General features: G+C 39.6%; 2 protein-coding genes across 5 annotated transcripts; one reads left to right on the forward strand and one right to left on the reverse strand.

Moving 5' to 3' along the window:
• Positions 1-219: 219 nt before the first annotated feature.
• heca (hdc homolog, cell cycle regulator) lies at positions 220-15,030 on the forward strand. Of its 3 annotated transcripts, none has more exons than XM_041805501.1 (5): positions 220-610; positions 6,689-7,727; positions 11,284-11,450; positions 13,013-13,167; positions 13,583-15,030. In XM_041805501.1, the coding sequence occupies exons 1-5, from the start codon at positions 472-474 to the stop codon at positions 13,745-13,747; spliced, it is 1,665 nt and encodes a 554-aa protein (XP_041661435.1). In that variant the 5' UTR covers positions 220-471; the 3' UTR covers positions 13,748-15,030. The 3 variants fall into 3 exon arrangements, 2 of the variants coding, with proteins under 2 accessions (XP_041661435.1, XP_041661436.1); XM_041805502.1 differs by lacking the exon at positions 220-610 and adding an exon at positions 617-2,756; XR_005992855.1 differs by lacking the exon at positions 13,583-15,030 and having other exon boundaries at positions 11,284-11,941; positions 13,013-13,134.
• A 108-nt stretch (positions 15,031-15,138) lies between these two features.
• On the reverse strand, positions 15,139-20,057 carry mtif3 (mitochondrial translational initiation factor 3). Of its 2 annotated transcripts, none has more exons than XM_041805503.1 (4): positions 19,950-20,057; positions 17,727-18,190; positions 16,277-16,428; positions 15,139-15,420 (listed from the first exon to the last, which is right to left on the reverse strand). In XM_041805503.1, the coding sequence occupies exons 2-4, from the start codon at positions 18,181-18,183 to the stop codon at positions 15,172-15,174; spliced, it is 858 nt and encodes a 285-aa protein (XP_041661437.1). In that variant the 5' UTR covers positions 18,184-18,190; positions 19,950-20,057; the 3' UTR covers positions 15,139-15,171. The 2 variants fall into 2 exon arrangements, with proteins under 2 accessions (XP_041661437.1, XP_041661438.1); XM_041805504.1 differs by having other exon boundaries at positions 17,727-18,211; positions 19,950-20,024.

The raw sequence follows: 20,057 nt of genomic DNA on the forward strand, positions 1-20,057 counted from the left end.
ACAAATAAAGCTTCTCCTGTCATTGCTTTCTCATTCGTATTTGGCCCCTATACCCCCCTGTACAGTCTGTAGTCCTTCTATGTTGAGTATTTGGCTTGTTTGTGGGATATTAAAGTGTTTGATACTTAAAAGTCCGAGCTTTCCCACAGCACCGGAACGCAGCACAAACCGTTGACGGCCAGCGCGGGGGGCGGGTCCCTGTGACGTCAGGGGGTGGCAGAAAACAGCGGAGCAGGAATCAAAACAAGAGACGGACACGCCTTCATTCTTAAAGGTTATAGCAGCTTATTCCTCATAGCTGCTGCTGTCAGAGCTGCACTAAAAACCCGCCTACCGTCCACGAGGAGCCCCAAAAAACAACAACACAAAGAGAAAACACTGCAGCCATGGAGGCGACAGAAATGTCAGACGGCAGTGACAGCAGCCTTTGATAGAGGTCGAAAATAACACTTGACAGCCGAATCGTGTAAAATGCCCAACCAGAAGAACAACAAGGGAAAGAAAAGCAAACGCACCAACAGTAGCGGAGATGAGCAGGAAAATGGAGCCTGTGCGGCCCCGACAGGAGGCGCGGCCGCGGCGGCTGCACCCAGAAACGAGCGCTCAAGTGGTAAGAGAGGAAACGGACACAGATGTAGAAGTTTGGTGATGCTGTCTTCCTGTCTGAGGAAGCTCTGTCTTGTCTGTGCGACTGTGACATACATGCACTGCGACGTTGCAAATGTCTCTAGCCCTTACTTTCACTTCTTTCCACGCAGAGCAAAACTTCTATTTAAAAATGCATCGATTAATCGCGTCCATGAATATCTGAAAATACACGCTACATTGTGTGATCACGACTTGAGGCCTTGCATGAACTGAGCGTGATTTTTAGTCGATGATGTATGCGTGATCCAGCAAGTGTTAAACTGCACTGAAAACATGGCTTGTTTTTATTTTTGCACTGATTTTCATGAGGCAGTTTGGTTTGTTTTGGTGCAACAAGATTGTAGGCGCAGCAGGGAGAAAAGTTGGAATATTATCGAAACATGTGTTTATTGGTGTGTTGAATGTTAGCAGAACATAAGATTGATGGGTGAGTAACAGAAAATGGCCATTCGTTTTGTTTTTACACGTTTAACAAGGACCCTTTAAGCAACAGATCCTTAAATTGACAGATATATGAATGGAGTTTGGCGCGTGGAGCTCCTCTTGTGAAAAAGGATTATGAACTATGAAAACAGTATTCCTTGTTGTCAAATGTCGCCTCAGGGGGTCTTCATGACACGATGCAGCACTTGTTTGCATGTTATTAAATCTAAGTTAGTGGTCGGTGGGGTTCTATACAGTGTGGATGTTGTTATGCAGGCCTCAGCTGTCTGTTCCTGACGCGCACCTTCAACTCCTCACAGTTTTTGGTTGTGGCCTTCCTCAAAGGGTAGTACTGACACCTCACCGCTTGTCTGCGCACTCAAGTTCAGCTTCATTCACTTTAATTCACAGAGACTTCAACTGGTGTGAAAAAAGTCACCCTGAAGTGATGCATACCTTAAAGACTATAAAGTAAGATTTAAAAAATGGTCTCAAAACTTGTATTTGAAAAATAGGGTCTAAGAAGAAATGAAGGAAAATGGTTAGGCTTTTTTTCCAGAAAATTTTAAGGATTTTGTTGATGTCTGAAAACACAAGGTATGTGGAATTTGCACCCATTTATCCTTTATTATAGTCTAATAACTGTTTTAAAGATTATTTATAATCATCTCTGTTTGGAGCATCAGCTACTCCAGTGGTTTCCAGCCTTTTGCCCTTTCTAAGAAAAGCTAAGCCCAACAGGATCCACTTGAACAACTTACACATCAATTTAATTGTTTTCATTGATAAAGTGCTGTCAAGTGTGGTAGTTACACCTCTGACTTCTTCCCAGTTCATTCCCACAAGACCTTCTGACCGCAGCCCGTCATCTGAGACCCCTTCTTTTACAGAACAGGAGTGCTATAATTTGGGTACAACATTTTTAAATTTTTTTTGTTAAAGCTATGCTAACTATGTAATTAACATTATTACATAAGGAAACGTAGCTAAGTTAGCTGCTTTGTGAGCTTGGCTTTAGCTACATTAACTATATAGCTATGTTACCTACAGAGCTTACATAGCTGCTTTGGGAGCTTAGCTTTAGCTACGTTAGCTACAGAATGCTCGTCTCCTGGATCAATACAAAGATCCAGGCATTTGGTAATACCTTGGATGCTGCCCTTGAATATGTGTCCGTGGAATTTGTAGAGCAGTTCAGCTACCTTGGCAGCTTCATCAATCCTGGATCTTGGAATCTGAGCATGTGGATGAAACACCTTCGTCCTCCTGGTCTTACTATACTCTTGTGAGGCCTGGATGTTGACTGATGGCCAGAAGTGCTGACTTGACTCCTATGTGGCAACTTGTCTTTGGCACATCATTGGGTATCGTTGGCAAAACTGTGGGTCTAATGCTGATGTGCTCAGGAGAGCGAGGGTGGAAAGGGTCAGCTGCCTGCATTTGAACAGGCACCTGCTGCGCTTCCCCTGGCTTGATACAGCTCCCTGCACACTGGGTGCCCAGGACCTGGTGGGCTGGTCCAGGCACCAGGGGGCGTGAAGGGGAGGATACCTGGAAAGGTGGGACATGGATTTGGTGCAGTCCTGGATGATGGCTATCAGGGGGCCAGAGCAGTACAGAGCAGTGGATGAAGCTGGAAATAGGAACAAGAGAGTGGGGAATGACATGCAGTGAAAAAGCCACAGGTAAGACCTGAACCCGGTATGCCAACACACACGGGGCGCGACCCAACCATTAAGCCCCAGAGCCTCTTTATTTATTAATCTTTTAGGGTGGCCCTAGCACACTGTTGTGCATTTTGTTTTTGATCATAGCTTGCAAGAAATTTTAGCAACTTTGATTTTTAATATGTCAGAGCAGACAGGATCCCATGCATCCCTTGAGATCTTTGCCACCCCCCTTAGGGTTGCTCAGACTGTGGGTGCTGTCGTCCTTTTGGCCAAGATCACGAATAAAGTATGTTTCCTTAAAACAAGCAGAGGTGGTAAAAGTACAAGACTGTTGCAGTCAAGTAAAAGCAACGTTACTCTGGTTAAAAGTAGAAGTAAAAAGCAGGCTAGAGCTAAAAAATATATATAGAAAAGTGTGTTTTTTAACTACTGTGTGGTGACTACAGAGAGTAATAGGAGTTAAAAAAAGCGCTGACACTGTCCCGGAAAAGGAAAGAGGAAACAATCCCCCCACACACCCACAGAGTTTTATCATGAGCTTCTTCTGGTACAGACTGTGGGCCCACATTCGCTTGATTCACATCCAGACTTGACAGTTGGCAGGGTTTGAATAGAGACGCTCTTAGGCTTCAATGGCCTGCTTCAATTTCAGAAATCAATGGCAGCAAGGACACTGAAATGTCTCTCCAAACATTTTCACCTCAAACTGGTGATAAATGATGATGAGCTTTTCTAAAAGGCCTCTTAAAACGGTGCTTTTAGAGATCCAGTGTCTGAAAAACATCTCTGAATTAGCTCATGCTGGAGCTTTGGTTATTTGTTTATTGATCTAACTATGGATTGAAAGAAATGTATCTGCAGTTTATTTGATGATTAACTGGTTGTTTTGGTAATGTTTGAGCTAAAGTGTCAAAAAATGTGTTAATGGCAGTGTTTAAGCAGGAGGTTTTCTGCATCTCTCTGCCTTTTTTGTCAGTAAATTAAGACTTTTTTCACACATTTTTTAAAGAAGGAATGTAACAATACCCTGCAAAAATAAAATAAGAGATAAATCCACTGCTTGTTTAGTTTAACCATCTATCATCTAATGGTTAACAGACCAAATGACTGATGGATTCAGGAAATATGTGGTAGATTATTGAGTAAGGGATGTAATTATACCTTTACAGTTAAAAGTCCATAGAAATGTGGATGATTTAAAATGGTTTGACAAAAATATATATTTAAATACCATTTTAACCTTATAGAGTATCTGTTTTTGGATTCTTTTGATTAATATCACTTTATGAGAATACTCATCAAAATCACTATTTTTCAGAGAAAAATGCACTGCTTTATGAGTGACTAAAGCAGCTTAAAGCAATGGTTCCCAACCTGGGGTCCGGGACCCCTTAGGGGGGCGCCAGAGATCTCAGCCTTTGAGGTTGTCAAGATTAGATTGGCATATATTAACTAGAACTTTACTTAAATAGTTTATACTAACTCTTTTGGTATTATGAACATATAAACCAATTTTCTTTGCAGTTTGTCTAAAAAAATAAATTAAAGCTGATGTTGACTTTTGACAGTAATCGATCACTTTTTAATTTATGTGGGTTTTGAGGGGGCTCGGCTTTTCTTAGCCATAAGTGGGGGGCTCCAGGAAAAAGGTTGGTAGCCACTAGCTTAAAGGGTAGAAGTACTCTTTATATTTACAGAGAAAAATGATAGTATTGTCTATTTTCTGAGGATTTCATTAAAATAACCATATTAGAAATTATATCTTTAATATCATATCTATGTAAAAATTAGAAATCCCCCAAAAATCTTGACAAAATCGTAACGTGAACCCAGTATTGTGATACATCAATCCATCCATTTTCTTTATTGCTTATCCCGTTGGAGGTCACGGGGAGTATTGTGATACCTAGAACAAAAGTATTTAAAGGTCACATAAAAAAAGGGACTGTAATGACGTTGTATTCAAATGTATGTACTTTAACATGGAGTTGGACCTCTTTTGCAGCTGTACAGCCTCCTGTACAGATTTTGATTATTTCTGTGCATTCTTGCATTTATGAGGTCAGGTGCTGATGTTGGACGAGAAGGCCTGGCTCACATTCGCCATTCCAGTTCATCCCAAAGGTGCTTAATGGGGTTGAGGTCAGGGCTCTGTGTGGGCCAGTCAGTTCTTCCACACCGAGCTCATCAGACCATGTCTTTATAGTAGGGATGCATGATATTATTGGTCTGGTATCTGCAGAAATCAAAATTTCAGCCGATAATTACATCCGATATTTTGCCCGTGTATTTCAGCATATACAGGTACATCTCAAAAAATTAGAATATCATGAAAAGTTCAATATTTTTTATCACTGATTTCAGAAAGTGAAACCCGTATACTATATAGACTCATTACACATAGAGTAACATTTTTCAAGCCTTTATTTCTTGAAATGTTGATGATTATGGCTTATAGATAATGAAAACCCAAAATTCAGTGTCTCAGAAAATTAGAAATTTTGTGAAAAAGTTCAATATTGGAAAGTCATTGTGTCACATCCTAATCAGCTAATTAACTCCAAACACCTGCAAAGGTTTCCTGAGCCTTTAAATGGTCTCTCAGTCTGAGTCAGTAGGCTACACAATCATGGGGAAGACCGCAGACTTGACAGGTGTCCAGAAGACAATCATTGACACCCTCCACAAAGAGAGTAAGCCACAAAAGGTCATTGCTAAAGAAGCTGGTTGTTCACAGAGTGCTGTATCCAAGCATATTCATAGAAAGTTGAGTGGAAGGAAAAAGTGTGGACAGAAAAGGTGCACCAGCATAAGGGATAACCGCAACCTTGAGAGGATTGTCAAGCAAAATCCATTCAAGAATTTGGGGGAGCTTCACAAGGTGTGGACTGAGGATTGAATCAGTGCATCAAGAGCCACTAGGCACAGACGAATCCTAGACATGGGCTACAAATTCCTCGTGTCAAGCCACTCCTAAACCAGAGACAACGTCAGAGGCGTCTTACCTGGGCTGTAGAGAAAAAGAACTGGACTGTTGCTCAGTGGTCCAAAGTTCTGTTTTCAGATGAAAGGAAATTTTGCATGTCATTTGGAAATCAAGGTTCAGAGTCTGGAGGAAGAGTGGAGGGGCACAGAATCCACGTTGCTTGAAGTCCAGTGTGAAGTTTCCACAGTCAGTGATGATTTGGGCTGCCATGGCATCTGCTGGTGTTGGTCCACTGTGTTTTCTGAAGTCCACAGTCAACGCAGCCATGCCTTAGCAGTCATTGACCCGCTCTGTAATTTTAAGTGGTCTTGTGCTTTTTGACTGAATTTCTGTTGTTCCTAAACTCTTCCACTTTCTAATAATGTCACTTAAAGGTGACTGTGGATTATCCAGCAGGGATGAAATTGTTGCAATGGTGGCATTCATCACCATGACTGAAGTCACTGAGCTCTTCAGAACGATGCATTTTGTATCATGAATGTTTGCAAATGGAGACTACATGGTTAGGTGCTTGATTTTATACACCTGTGGCAGCGGGTCTGATTGAAACACCTGAATTCAATAGTTAACATGTGTGGCCGAATACTTTTGTCTATATAGTGAATGTTCTTAGATGCAGGAGAGTGTTGTCTTTTTTATGTCAACAAAGAGGTGGCTGCAGAATGTGCTTCAGGTCATGTAACTAGCATTGCAAGTCCTGAGATATGACTTTGCATGTGCACATTGTGAAAATTATCCATCTCCATCTGTACTCTTCTAATAATAACTGTTGGTAATGGACAGTTACTTGAAAATGAGCTATTTGATTTTTTTTTTTGCACAATTTGTTTTCACTGTTTTCTAAAATTTTACAGACCACACTATTTTCTGATTTAGCAGTAAATTCTATTTGATAAAAGTTGGCTTTTGTAGGAGATCATGATGGACTCAACTTTTCCCTCTCCTGTTTTTGCTCACCCAGAGGTCCAGTGTGCGACGCCTCTCAGCTGCAGCCTGGGCCGCCCCATTGACCTGGAGAAGGATGACTACCAGCGGGTGCTCTGCAACAATGAGCTGTGCCCTTATGGGAACTGGATGCACCTGCAGTGTTTCTACGAATGGGAGAGCTCCATCCTCGTCCAGTTCAACTGCATCGGCCGCGCTCGCTCCTGGAATGAGAAGCAGTGCCGGCAGAACATGTGGACCAAAAAGGGCTATGACCTGGCCTTCAGGTTCTGCTCGTGCCGCTGTGGTCAGGGACACCTAAAGAAAGACACTGACTGGTACCAGGTGAAGCGCATGCAGGATGAGCGCAAGAAAAAGCCATCAGAGAGGAGCACAGGGAGGAACGGGTCCAGCGGAGGGGCTACAGGGCCAGGGGATGGGATGTTTGAGGAGCCCAAGAAAAGCAAAGCACCAGGAGGAGCAGTAGGAGGTAAACTCCCACACCGAGCCTCGAGTCAGGAATTACCTCGCAGACAATCAGTGGATCGTCAGAACTCCACAGAGAGAGGAGCAGCAGGAGGAGCTGCGGCAGTGGGACCCTTTTGTCTGGGGCCTCCTCTGAAGTCTCCCTGTGACTCTCCTGGACAGTCTCCTCCAGCTGGCTTCCCTCTCTCCCCAACTGCTCCCCCTGGATCAGGAGGGGGAGCAGGGATGCGAGGTTCCCGTCCGCTGGGAGAGTTCCTCAAATCAGCCGTCCACATGGACCCGCAGAGGAAGCACCTGCTGGTCGGGGGAGCTCTCAGTCGTGGAGGTGGCTGCTCGATGGGAACCTCAGGTGGTGGATCTCACCTAGACCCCGGGTCTGTTCTCCCCTTGCCGCTCTCCTTTGCACTCCCACTCCACCATCGTCTCACGTCTGGCAGTGTGGCCGACGGGACCCACTCCCACCCGGTGCAGTTCCTGAGGAGGCTGGACCTCTCGGAGCTCCTCACCCACATCCCCAGACACAAACTCAACACCTACCATGTCCGCATGGAGGACGACGCCCAGGCAGGCCAGGGGGAGGAGCTGCGCAGGTACACTGTAAAATCTTGGTCTTTTCATATCCATCAGTGGCAACAAATTCCTAATAAACTAAAAAAAAAAAACAAAGAGAAGATTGAATAAGACTCGGTTTTTGTTGCACCTAAAAATTACTTTATGAAATGAAATTCTGTACGCTGTTTATTCTTTTAGCACTTGGTTAACAAAACTGGTACTTAGAAGAACTGTGCAAGTACACTTAAAATTGGGAATATAGGTTGGCATGGGATACTTTGCCTTTGGTTTAGCAACAAGTTTGTGATAAACACAAAGACAAAAACAGTAAAATGTGCACACAGTTTTAAGCACTTGAAAATAGATCTTAATTCTTGATTACTTCTACTTTTGTGTCCCGAAAGTAGTAAAACATTCAAGAGATAAAAAATCATGGAAAAAAATCAACACTGGGCCATTTCCTCAAAGCAGTCTGGTTTGGCTCAGTACAGTTCCGTCACATTAGCACATTAAGTTCATCCTACCTGTGGTTCCTCAGCTGAGGTCAGTCTCACCGAACTCCAGCCTCTCTTGTTCTGACAGGAAATCTGTCTCATATAAGAGATCCATATCATTTGGCACTGCTTAGTAGACCTGGTTGTTTGGCTCACAGAGGGCTCATCATTTGCTACTTGTTTGGCTTTTCAAATGCAAATTTAAAAAAGGACAAAGGAACCGCTGCCAGTGGCAATTAGCTTGGATGTAGCTTTATTATAGCATCAGTTTTACCAGAACTGGGCCACATTTCTTCATTAAAGGGGACATCATGCAAAAATCACTTTTTCAGGCTTTTCTTTTTTTAAGGTTTATTTTGGGCATTTTTGTGCCTTTATTTGATAGTGGAGGATAGGGGATAGAGTCGGAAACAGGGACGAGAGTGGGGGAGAGACATGCAGTGAAGGGCCTCAGGCCGAATTCTAACCCGGGCCGTCCACGTTGTTCTTGCAATTCTTCCCATTAACAACAGTACAACATAGACATTTCCTTCTTTTACAGCTGTATAAGCATTTGTACCCATCACATTGATCTTTTCAGCATTTGGGTATGTAAAATTTAAACAAATAGAATAACACATAAACAAACAAAAATTTCTGTATATATGTAAATATACAAATCTTACTGACGTTCATTCAATAACCTGAGAATTTTTTTTGAAAAACCCTTACCGTCCAAAAGACTTTCTTTCAAATGACTGTGAAATATATCCATGCAATTCATATATGAAACAGTGTATCTGGCATGTCAGGTTAGCATGCAGCACACAAACAGGTGGAGCATAAATGCATTTTGAAACACTTTGCTGAACAGAAAACATGGACACTTATTCCACTTCACTTATTCTCTCAACTTTTTCTTGAAGTCTGTCCACAACAGTTGCCTGCTGGGAAAATTTTCACAGGATTCATACAGCATTTCCATCTGGGAAAAGTGTCCATTGGACTACTTCCATAGTGACACCGTTTGTGATTTTATTTTTTATGAATTAAAAGCATTTCAAAGCATTTGTGCTGCACCTGTGTGTTAAGCATTTGAATATGTACCTGTTCATGCAAAGCATTTTGAATATGCATTAGTGTAAGAATTCCTGGGCACCATAAGATAACTATAATGACAAAATCAGGTTTGAAAAGAAAGTGTTTCGCATGGACTTTAGTTTTATAGCTTGACTCATGTGCCATCTTTTAACATGGCGGTAGCAGCCAGTCACTAGGGGAGCTCTAACAGTTGTTTCAGACTGGGTGTGGCAACTGCACCTCAGCAGCATCAAGGCTTTAATTTCATTTTGGCCTGCATGTTAAAAAGAGAGGGCTTTCAGACTGCCTAGGTGAGCGTCACATCTCAACCCCTGAGAATCTTGAGAATAGAGGGCTGGCCTATTTTTTTCCAAGAGCTACACATCATGGCATTTCGCTAACAAAAACTAAAAACAAAAAATGTTTGTTAATAAGGGAGGCAGGACAAGGATGGGCTAATAGCAGATTACTGATGATAAAAACTCAAGAAAAGTAGATTTCTTTCTTTACAAAGATGAGACGAGACCAAAATGTACGTGCCGGACTGATGGACATTTACATTCTTTGATATTTCTCCTCTGTGTGTCTAACCTGCTGTCTGTACACCCAGAGGAGAGAGCAGGAGGAGTAGTGTGTCTGGATGTGTGAAGCAGCGTGACAGAGAGAGGAACTGATAGGTAGATTAAACAGGAAGCTCTTCTCTGTATTCTAGAGGTAGTGTTTACAAGAAATTAAACTAAAATGCAGCCAGCCTACCTTAGAATCGTTGAAAATCTCCACCAGCTGTAGCATAGACTCCTAATACTAGCTTCTGTTGCTGCTGTACAGTAATCCTCTTCAGTCTTGGTCAGAGTTGTAGTGATAAAAAACTCCAAAACTTTGTCTAAGGTCCCGTTAGTTAAAAATATTAATCCAAAGTTGAAATTTACGAGACAAATGCTAATTAGCGAGTCAAAGAAAGCAATGTAAGTTACATTATGATATGTTCAAAAAGACTCAGACTTTTGGCAATTCAAGAAGAATAAAAGGAACTCACTGTGATGTGTTCAAAGTCACATGGAGAAATTGGAATTTTAGTTTTTAGCAAGAAAATCTGAATAAATGTGGTCCTTTAAATGAGAAATGTTTGTTTAATTAGTAATATAAAGTAAATACAAAGCATGAGTTCAGTTAAAAACATATTGTCTCATTTTTCCACATTAAATGCACGAATATTGCTATTAATATTACTAATATCAATAAAGAGTTTGATAATTAAGGCACATTAGTAAGTACCATTATGAATAAACATCAATAATTCTCATCACAAAAATCTGTTATCCAAATATATGCTACTATTTTCATTAGTTTATTTCAGATTATTACATGTAGGCTATTGATTGTATAAAATTAGTGTTTCATTTTTTACAGTTTGGCTAATCTTTTAAAAGAGAAAATATGATGTGACTACAAGTAAAGACTAAAGTGTAAGGAATTTTCGTCGACTAAAACTTTGATGGGCTGAATGGCTTTGAATGGGCTGCCAAAATTAACACATGCTCTCAGCCAAAATAGACTGGAAAAAAATAAACGGAGTACCTTCTTTACCTTGCTTTGTGTTGCAAGTTGTTCTCTTAACTTCAGCTGTTTCTGTAACTTCCTGTGTCCACATCGATAGAATATATTACAGGGAAAATAAACACATTTTAATTAAACTTCCCACTTGTGCTTTTGAAAGCAAAAGTCTGGTTTGGTTTGGACTGAATACCTCTACTCTAAATTATTCCATCTCAGTTAGGCTATAGAATGAATCAGGTGTCTTGTAGGGAGATATATAGAGGTCAAACTTGTGAAGAAAGATGGGGTTGTGTATATTTTCATATTTCCAATATGGCAACAGCCATGGTTAGAGTTAATAATTACACCTCAGAAACCAGTGTTTCTTGATCACACATAGACCAAGCCAATGTTTTACACTGTCTATTGATAAAAGTTGATAAAGTATGCCTTGAAAATATATGAATTGTTGACATGTTTCAAATATGCTCTTGTTTTTCTGTAGGTTCATCCTGTCGGCGCTCAGTGCAAGTCAGAGAAACGTGGTGAACTGTGCGCTGTGTCACAGAGCACTACCCGTGTTCGAGCAGTTCCCTCTGGTGGACGGGACTCTGTTTCTAAGCCCTTCACGCCATGACGAGATTGAGTACGATGTCCCCTGCCACCTTCAAGGTCAGAGATGGTTTCCTGGGATAATTTCATACTAAAGCATGGAGCTAAATAGGTCAGGACAGTGCAAATATTTTTAACACTGATACAGAAAGAGAAAAAACCCTAGGTTAAACATTAATTTGTTTTCAAGAAGCAGGTTGAAATCTGCACATCCAGATCCTGTTAGTAACTTCTGGATGAAGACATCAGCTGCCAGGGGAAAAATGACACCAAAGTGGTTTTATGAATTCATTAAAATGTTTTTTTTTCTGAATTTAACATCAACTTTTAGTCTGTGATCTAGAAACTATGTTGTCTTTTTCTTTCTGTAAGGACAAGTTACAACTTAATCCCCCAATAAGCCTGATCTGTACTGTGTGTGGAGACATAAAAGGCTTTCTGCTGGATTTAACTCCGTCCAACATGAATGTGAATTAGCACGGCGGCTGCATGAAGCTCCTTTGATGTTGTGGCCCCAAAGCTTTGATATGGATGCTCCTCGATATGCATCAGTATGAAAGGATAAGTTATTTGGGTTTTCATGCTTTTGTGATGGGCAGAATATAAATGGATCTTCAAGGAGATTTAGTCAGTGTTTTAGGCTTACATTTAGGACTATTTAATCCTTAAGAAGATGCAGTTTAAGGGTAGGGTAGTCATGTTCCAAATTTAAATCTTTTGTATGATGTAAGTAAAAAACAAAAGATAATGCTACCTGTTTAGATACACTATATGGGACAAGGATTGTTTTGTAAACTATTCTAAAAATGTCACTTGAATGAATGCATGAAATGTGATGCTTTTTATCTCTGCTGCAAAAAAACTAGTTTTAAACTGGTATTTTGACTCACATTTCAGGTTAAAGGAATATTGCCCCTTCTGCAGGACATATTGTGATTTAATCTAATTTTTGATTAATATCCAAGCCCTAATAGTTAATATTATGACTTGCAGCTATTCTATAAGCATGTTTTTTTTGGCACATTTATACTGCATCATTCCATTTTTAATTTTTTTTTAAACTGGGACAGAAAACAACATTATGCCTCAGACAGAGCATTTTATACCATCTTTTTTCTGGAGGAACAAGTATGTTGATTGTCAGCTTTAGCGATCAAAATTCATTGTTTAAGGGTTGTAGGAGCAGTGTCATATAAAGTCAAACATTTAAAATAAACATTTAAGGCATTTTTTTAAGTCAAAGTTTTACTTTTGATAATGTTGCAGGAATACTGAGAGTTCTTTCATGATAGTTCTCTAATCAGCTGTTATAAATGGCTGTTTTATTTTTGTGGAGGCCTGTGAGCTTCCACATAGTTGCACAGAGCTTCTGTTTTTGTATTTTCACAAGTTCTCCTTCAGGAAATCAAATCACATCAGTTATAGTTTTGCTAATAAAAAAGTTTGCTCTGTCATGTAGCTCTCTCAAGCAAGCTGCTTTGGTCTGATATTACTGTTACTTTGATTTCTACCACTGATGCTGTTGAATGTTACAGATTTTTCTGTCTGATCGAGGGAGACAAACTCACTTATTTTTCATGTAATTAATATAAACTTGAACAGAATTTCTGTGTGTCCAACAGGCAGGTTAATGCACCTGTACGCCATCTGTGTGGACTGTTTAGAGGGCGTCCACAAGATCGTCTGCATCAAATGCAAGTCACGCTGGGACGGGAGCTGGCATCAGCTGGGCACCATGTACACCTATGATATACTGGCTGCTTCACCATGCTGCCAGGTAAAAATGCCAGGGTCACTGATAAGCATATGAGTAAGGAGAAAGTTTGCTGGGGTTTGTTGTTTTCAGCTCTACTGGATGATGATTTCTTCTGCTTGTTGGTGTCGTTCAGAGGCTCAAGCTTCATAAATATTTCTTCCTTGTGATCCCTCGGCCAGAACAATGAGGGAGGGTTGTATTGTTTTGATCTGAGAGACTGGTGTTGAAGTGTGACATCTACTTGAGCAAAAATCACATATTATACCTTTAAGATGTTACTTATCTTTCCCACAGACAGGTTCTCCTAACTGTTAAGTTACCACCCCTGTCATGGATTTATTATTTCAGGGCTGTTTATCTGTTTCTTAGCATAAAATCTTAAGTTCAGCATCCTGTTAACTGACCTTGTTCCCGTCTCCTCTCTGTGTATCCTTAGGCTCGTCTCAACTGTAAACACTGCGGAAAGCCGGTGGTGGACGTCCGAGTCGGGATGCAGTATTTCTCCGAGTACAGTAACGTCCAGCAGTGCCCTCACTGTGGCAACCTGGACTATCACTTTGTTAAACCTTTCTCCTCCTACAAAGTCCTTGAGGCTTATTGACAAATGCTTCTCATGCATGTTAGTTAAGCTGCTTTTGTTTAATTTTGTTTTCTAACACAATCTAGGAGAGATTTTATTTTTGGGGGCCTTAAGGTGCTTTTTGGTTTTTAAGTTCTCACTCATTTGATTTTTTTTTTTTTTTTAATGTATAGGAAAAGTATGACTGTACCGTAGTACAAAAGCTCCATGGCAGTATCTCTGCTGTTAGAGAAAGGTGTTGATAAAGTGTGGAAGTGACACGTAATGTCAAACAAACACGTTTATCTGTGACAAGTGAATGTATCTGTACGCCAAATTTGCTTTTATTTTTGTTTTTTACCAAAACATAAAGAGGAATCTTGAATAAAGCAGAGAAAGATAAACATTTGAGTTTGTTTTCATTCAGTCTAAAGTAAATCACTGCTCCATCTTAAGCTCTTTATATAGTGCCTAAAAAAGTATTCATCCTCTTGGATGTTTTACCCTTCATTGATTTTATAAATCAGTCGTGGTCATGGCCCTAAAAACGTGTTAAGTAAAATAAGTGATTGCATAAATATTCACCCCCTTTAAAGTGACTGACCTAATTCAGCAGAGGTCCAGCCAACTGGTGCTAGTAGTCTCACAATTAGTCAAATAGGTATCACCTGAACACAGTGAATGTGTCTCAGGTGGCTGTAGCATTAAGAAACCTAGGTCCATTCACTGGTTAATCAGTATTCCTGGTTACCATTACACCATGAAGATAGAAGAACACCCCAAGCAACTCAGAGAAAATGTTATTAAAAAGTTTAAGTCAGGGGATGGAAACAAAATCATTTCCAAGGCAAAACAAATCATATAGAATATGACTGATTTATAAAATCAATAAAAGGGTAAAACACTTTTATAGGCACTGTAAATCAAACTTCACCAGAAAAGGGCCTGTCCAACAGGGATTCAAACCAGGAATCACATAGCCCTACAGAAGAAGGTGAATAAGGACTTTTACATCAAAGGAGAATGCCTCTATTGGCTGTTCAGTCTTAATCTACACAGTATTTGTTAAATTTTTCCACATCTTGTTGTTACTGCTTTAGTGAACCATGTATGAGTGTTAAGCAGATAAAATAGAATGAACAAAGAAGCTTCTCAAGTAATTTGCCAACATTTCTGTGCTTGTATAGTTCAAGTCCCCTGCCTGATGAGATCTGCTAAGATTTTGCTTATATTGTGTTCATGAAATTCACTTGAAAAAAACTAGTTTTAGGTAAGTTTAAGTCGTTGTTTGACTAAAATTATATAGCAATTAGCTTCCCTGTCATTAAGCTGATGATAAACAGTGATATTTTCTGGAAGATGGTCCCATTTTAATTCAGGACTTCCCTGCTGCTGGATGTATCATTAATGTAGCCTTATGTACACATTTCAGCCAGTTTTTATGAAAATCTTTTATTTCCATCATCTCACTGTTGCATAGATCCATCTGTTGTGTCAGTGTTATTAACAGGCGAGATTTTGTTCTGAGAAGCTTTTAAACTTGCATTGTTAGACTGCGATGCTGCAGCTTTGTTTTTCTCATGTTGAGCCAGTTCCTTTGCTGACGGCGGTCGCAGGATGCACATGGCCGCTTGACCGTCTCGTATGGCTTTTGGCTTTGAGACAAATCCGACCATCATCTCTATTTGTTGGATAATCTGTTCTAGAGACGTCTCCTGGCAGAGGAAAAAGAATATTTTAAAGGCGTATAATACGTATATCTTACATATTATTTAGGATTTATGTAAGATTTTTAATTTTCTTTGGCATATTTGCCACAGTTAAATGTGTTAGATCATCAAACAAATTTTAATCAAAGACAAAAATAACCCAAGTAAATGCAAAATGCAGTTTTCAAATGATGACTTCATTTTTGAAAGGATCAAGTGAAGTATGCTAAAAGATCTCAAAAATCAACACATCATCTCAAGAAATTCAAGAACAGATGAGAAACAAAGTCATTGACATCTGGCAGTCTGGAAAGGGTTACAAAGACATTTCGAGACTTTGGGACTCCAGAGAATCATGGTGAGAGCCATTATCCACAAATGGAGAAAACTTGGAGCAGTGGTGAACCTTCCCAGGAGTAGCCAGCCTACCAGAATTACTCCAAGAGTGCATTGGCGACTCATCCTGGAGCAACATCTAAAGACCTGCATGCCTCACTTGACTCAGTTGAGGTCAGCGTTCGTGATTCAACAATAAGAAAGAGACTGGACAAAAATGGCATCCATTGGAGAGTTCCAAGGCCAAAACCACTGCTGACCAAAAAGAATGCAAAGACTGATCTCACACTTGAAAGGGGACAATGACTTTTTTTCCCACAGGGCCAGGTAGGTTTGGATGGGTTTTTTTCCCTTAATAAATGAAACCATAGTTTAAAACTGCATTTTGTATTTACTCTGATTATTTGTGTCTAATATTACTTTTTCAATATGATGTGAAAAATTTAAGTGTGAAAAATAAGCAAAAACATCAGTAAGGGGGCAAATACTTTTTCACAGCACTGAACATGTTTAAGGTCATCCTCACCATGTCGCCTGCAGGATGCCCTCGTCCCGACCGCAGCGTGATTCTAACGTGGTGCTTCTTCTTCAGAAAACTCTCCACTTGTCTCAGCTTTGTGCTAAGGTCATGGGTGGCCATGCCAGAAGAAAAGGTGAGCTCTTTTACTTGTACAGGAGCTGTGAAGGGAAAATACAATGAACCACACTTTAAATTCATGTTAACCATAGTAAAAAATAAGCTTTCCTTAATCTTTCCTGGCTATTGATAATAATCCAAATTATGAGCATTCCAGTGAAACACTGACTTTACCTTTACACTTGCTCACAGACATTTTCACATACACCAGTACAAGAGTACAGTATAGACAAATACTGTGTAGTCTATTCAATACAAGATTTTAACAGATATCTTTACACTCCTACAAGGCCAAACAGTAAAGTTTGTGCTGGAAATTTGAAACAGAAGTGATACGTATTTTTAATCTAAGTAAAAATATACTTAAGAGTTTTGATAGCTGGTTTAATAACATGTGCATGATTGATTCTGCTATATCTGCAATAATTTCTGGAAAGAGACAAAAACTCTGACATTGAAAATGTGGAAATAAGAATTGATGGCAATTGTTGCATGTGAGAAGATGCTTGAAAAACTGAACTGGAAAAATGACTTTTCTACAGAGCAATAGGAACGTTTCAGCCATTGTGCTTCAGAATAAGGAACCTGATCTCATCGAGATGTTAATGGACTGTGTAAACACATGCATGCAATAGTACATATCATTCATTATGATGCTTTTGGATTGTTCTACCCAAACTCTGCTACACTCTGCCTCTTTGGTCAGGTCTATGTTTAATTCAGAGTGTGTTTTTATACCTGTGTGCTGCCATTAAAGTCAATAAAAAAGCAAAAATAAGAAATCTATCCTGGAAAGCTGCATGTGTGAACATAAACAGCAAAGTGTTTCATTTGGATTGAAATTTTCCTGACAGCTCCACAGAAAAAATTCCTTGTCAAGTTGGGGTGAGTGGGCACATAGGAAGAAACATTCTGGATAATTCATCAAGAATGAGCAGATGGAGGTCCTGACATCTTTATAATGCAACCGCCACATGACTGGTGCAATCTTCATACACCTAATAAAAATGCTTCATACTCATTTCTGCATGACATGTTTTTTCTCTCTTTGGTTTACACTGTGTACCAGTTACACTGATATAAAGGTGAAAAATGTCATCATAACATTGGACTCCATTGCTTCGCCTACCATATTAGATATGTGTCAACATTATGGACTTCTGCAGAGTCCTCTTTGTGTCATGTAAAGCAAATCTTGTGTTCACAAGTCATGTGTGAAAAGGCTTTAGTTTTTGGTCCACAATACATGTCAATTGTCTTGCAATCCCTTTACCCATGTTTGAAAACACCAAACCAATAAAAACATAAAAAATAAAGTTCCTGAAGTTTCACCACACACCTGCTTTTCCTTTCTGTTTGTCTCGCAGTTTCAGCTGCTCTTCGTGGATCTGTTTCCCGCTCATCAGCCTGTAGATGGGAGGCTCTTTGTTTTCATTGAACAGCACTAGTTTGAGCCCCTGCTGGTCCATTATCCTGATCACATCTGCCCGGTGCATGGTGCCCATATTTTCCCCTGTGTCACTTATCACCTGTATCTCTCGATGAGGGATCTTGCGTCCAACAGAGGAGATTGTGGCATTTGCGCTCGGGTTTTGCTTTTTTTTCTTCGGCGCAGGAGTCTGTTCTGTGTTGTCTACATCAGTGGAGAATGGAGAACATCTCCAAGAGGAGGCAGGGATGTTATATTTTTCACTGCATATGGTCAGTCTATATGCTGGTATCCTGTAGACAGGGCTTTGAGCACACACAGCTCGCACCGTACGGCTGAGCACCCACCTCATACAACCTGCAGACATGGCTGTCCTACAAGAGCAGGAGACAAAGCTTCAAAGACTTCACTTCAACTGCAAGCAACATTAATAAAATCATTTGTATGGCATTTTTTCATTCAAACTAACTGCCAAAAGAGCTTTACTCAAGTACAGTTACTTTAAACAGGGAAAACAAGATCAGACGTTGACTGAAAGTCACATTAAGCAAGACTAAAATTACAACAATAAAATCACAGGTTGGAAAATCAGTGATAACATGTTGACTTGGCTTTAATATAACTCCAAATTAAAATCCAAATGTTGCTTGGTGCTGAACTCAAGGTGGATCAGTGTTGGATCTTCTTAAATATAACCCAATTCCCCAAAAAGTTGGAGCCCTGTGTAAAACATAGAATATAAACAGACATTTCACCTTTTTATGAAAAATATTAGCTAATTATGAATTGGATGCACACATCTTAAAAAAATCAGAGACATGGCAACAAAAGGTTGAAAAAGTAAGTGGTACTAATGAAAAACAGCAGGATGAGCATTTTACAACTAATAAGGTTGATTGATTGGCAACTGGGTATAAAAGGGGAATTTTAGAGAGGTAGAGTCTCTCAGGAGTAAAAATGGGCAAAGGTTCCCCAATCTGCAAAAAACTACATATAAAAATTGTGGAACAACTTCAGAAAAATGTTACTCAATATAAAATATAAAAGACTTTAAATATCCTACAATCTACAGTATATAATATCATCAAAAGATTAGAGAATCTGGAGAAATCTTACCACTGAATTTTCACCTGAAGTTTCTGGTTAATTTGATGATGAATGCAAACCTATGTATTTAAGCATTGAGTGCTCAATTCTTTAACCTTGTAAGTGTAATGATTCGTGTAATGCATTCAATAAATACATGAAGTATACAGGCCACAAGTCTACACCCATGTTGAAAATTCCTACTGGTGGAGTACTACTTAAATAGGAGGCTCTGTTTTCTTGGCAACCGTTCATTTCCTGATGAAGGCCTGATGCCAAGATGTGTCAAATTGTGCTTTTAAAGTCAAGAGGGCCATGTCATTAAATTGTAATTATTTTAATTGTTTAAATAGAGCACCATAGAGAATTTTTTTACTTTTACTTCTACATTTTCTATGAATATATACAGAAAAGTCTGTTGGCTTGTTTGTCTTTCGTCTTCTCCAGACTCTGTTAAAGAGGCAAGTGTGGGCTGTATGTAAAATCTTAATTTGTTTCAGCCTAAGAAAGGCTTTGTGTCACAAATGATTCAATATTCAAATAAAACGGCATACTTTTGTAAAAAAATAAATAAATAAAAATAAAGAGAGAAATCTTGCCAGGCAGCAAAAGAATAAATGTGAATGTAACTTTGTCCTTTAATTTTTTTTTACTGCGCACATGAAGTCAAACAGATGCTAAATACGCCCTAATGCCCTAATTATTTAACTAAAACCATATTTCAGTTGGTGTAACCTACGTGTCAATATTTAATTTAGATCAATCAGACAGCAACTATCTGAGGGAGCTATGTGGTTCTCCTGCTAAGCTTGTTGAAGGCCCAAATTTATGGGAAAATGTATCTTCCATGAATAAACTGTCCAGGAACAGTCAATGTGGGGACAAATTGTCCTAAACCTAAAAACTTGTTATCAATTTCTTAACACAGTGAGCTGCTCCGTCACGGACGATAATGGCGGAATAAACGGTAAAATTATAAATGAACGCTTTAATATACTGTTGGCAAATACATCAAATGTGTATAATGGTTTAGCGCTCTTTACTCACTGTTATTCAGTGTCGTTTATTCATGCATGGTCTGTCTTTGCTGCAGGGTGACTTCTGTGGCTTCTTCCGTGTTCTTCTTCTTCATTATTTATATTGAATGAGAATGGA

This window comes from Cheilinus undulatus, linkage group 14 (genome assembly GCF_018320785.1).
Source record: "Cheilinus undulatus linkage group 14, ASM1832078v1, whole genome shotgun sequence".
NCBI lineage: Eukaryota > Metazoa > Chordata > Actinopteri > Labriformes > Labridae > Cheilinus > Cheilinus undulatus.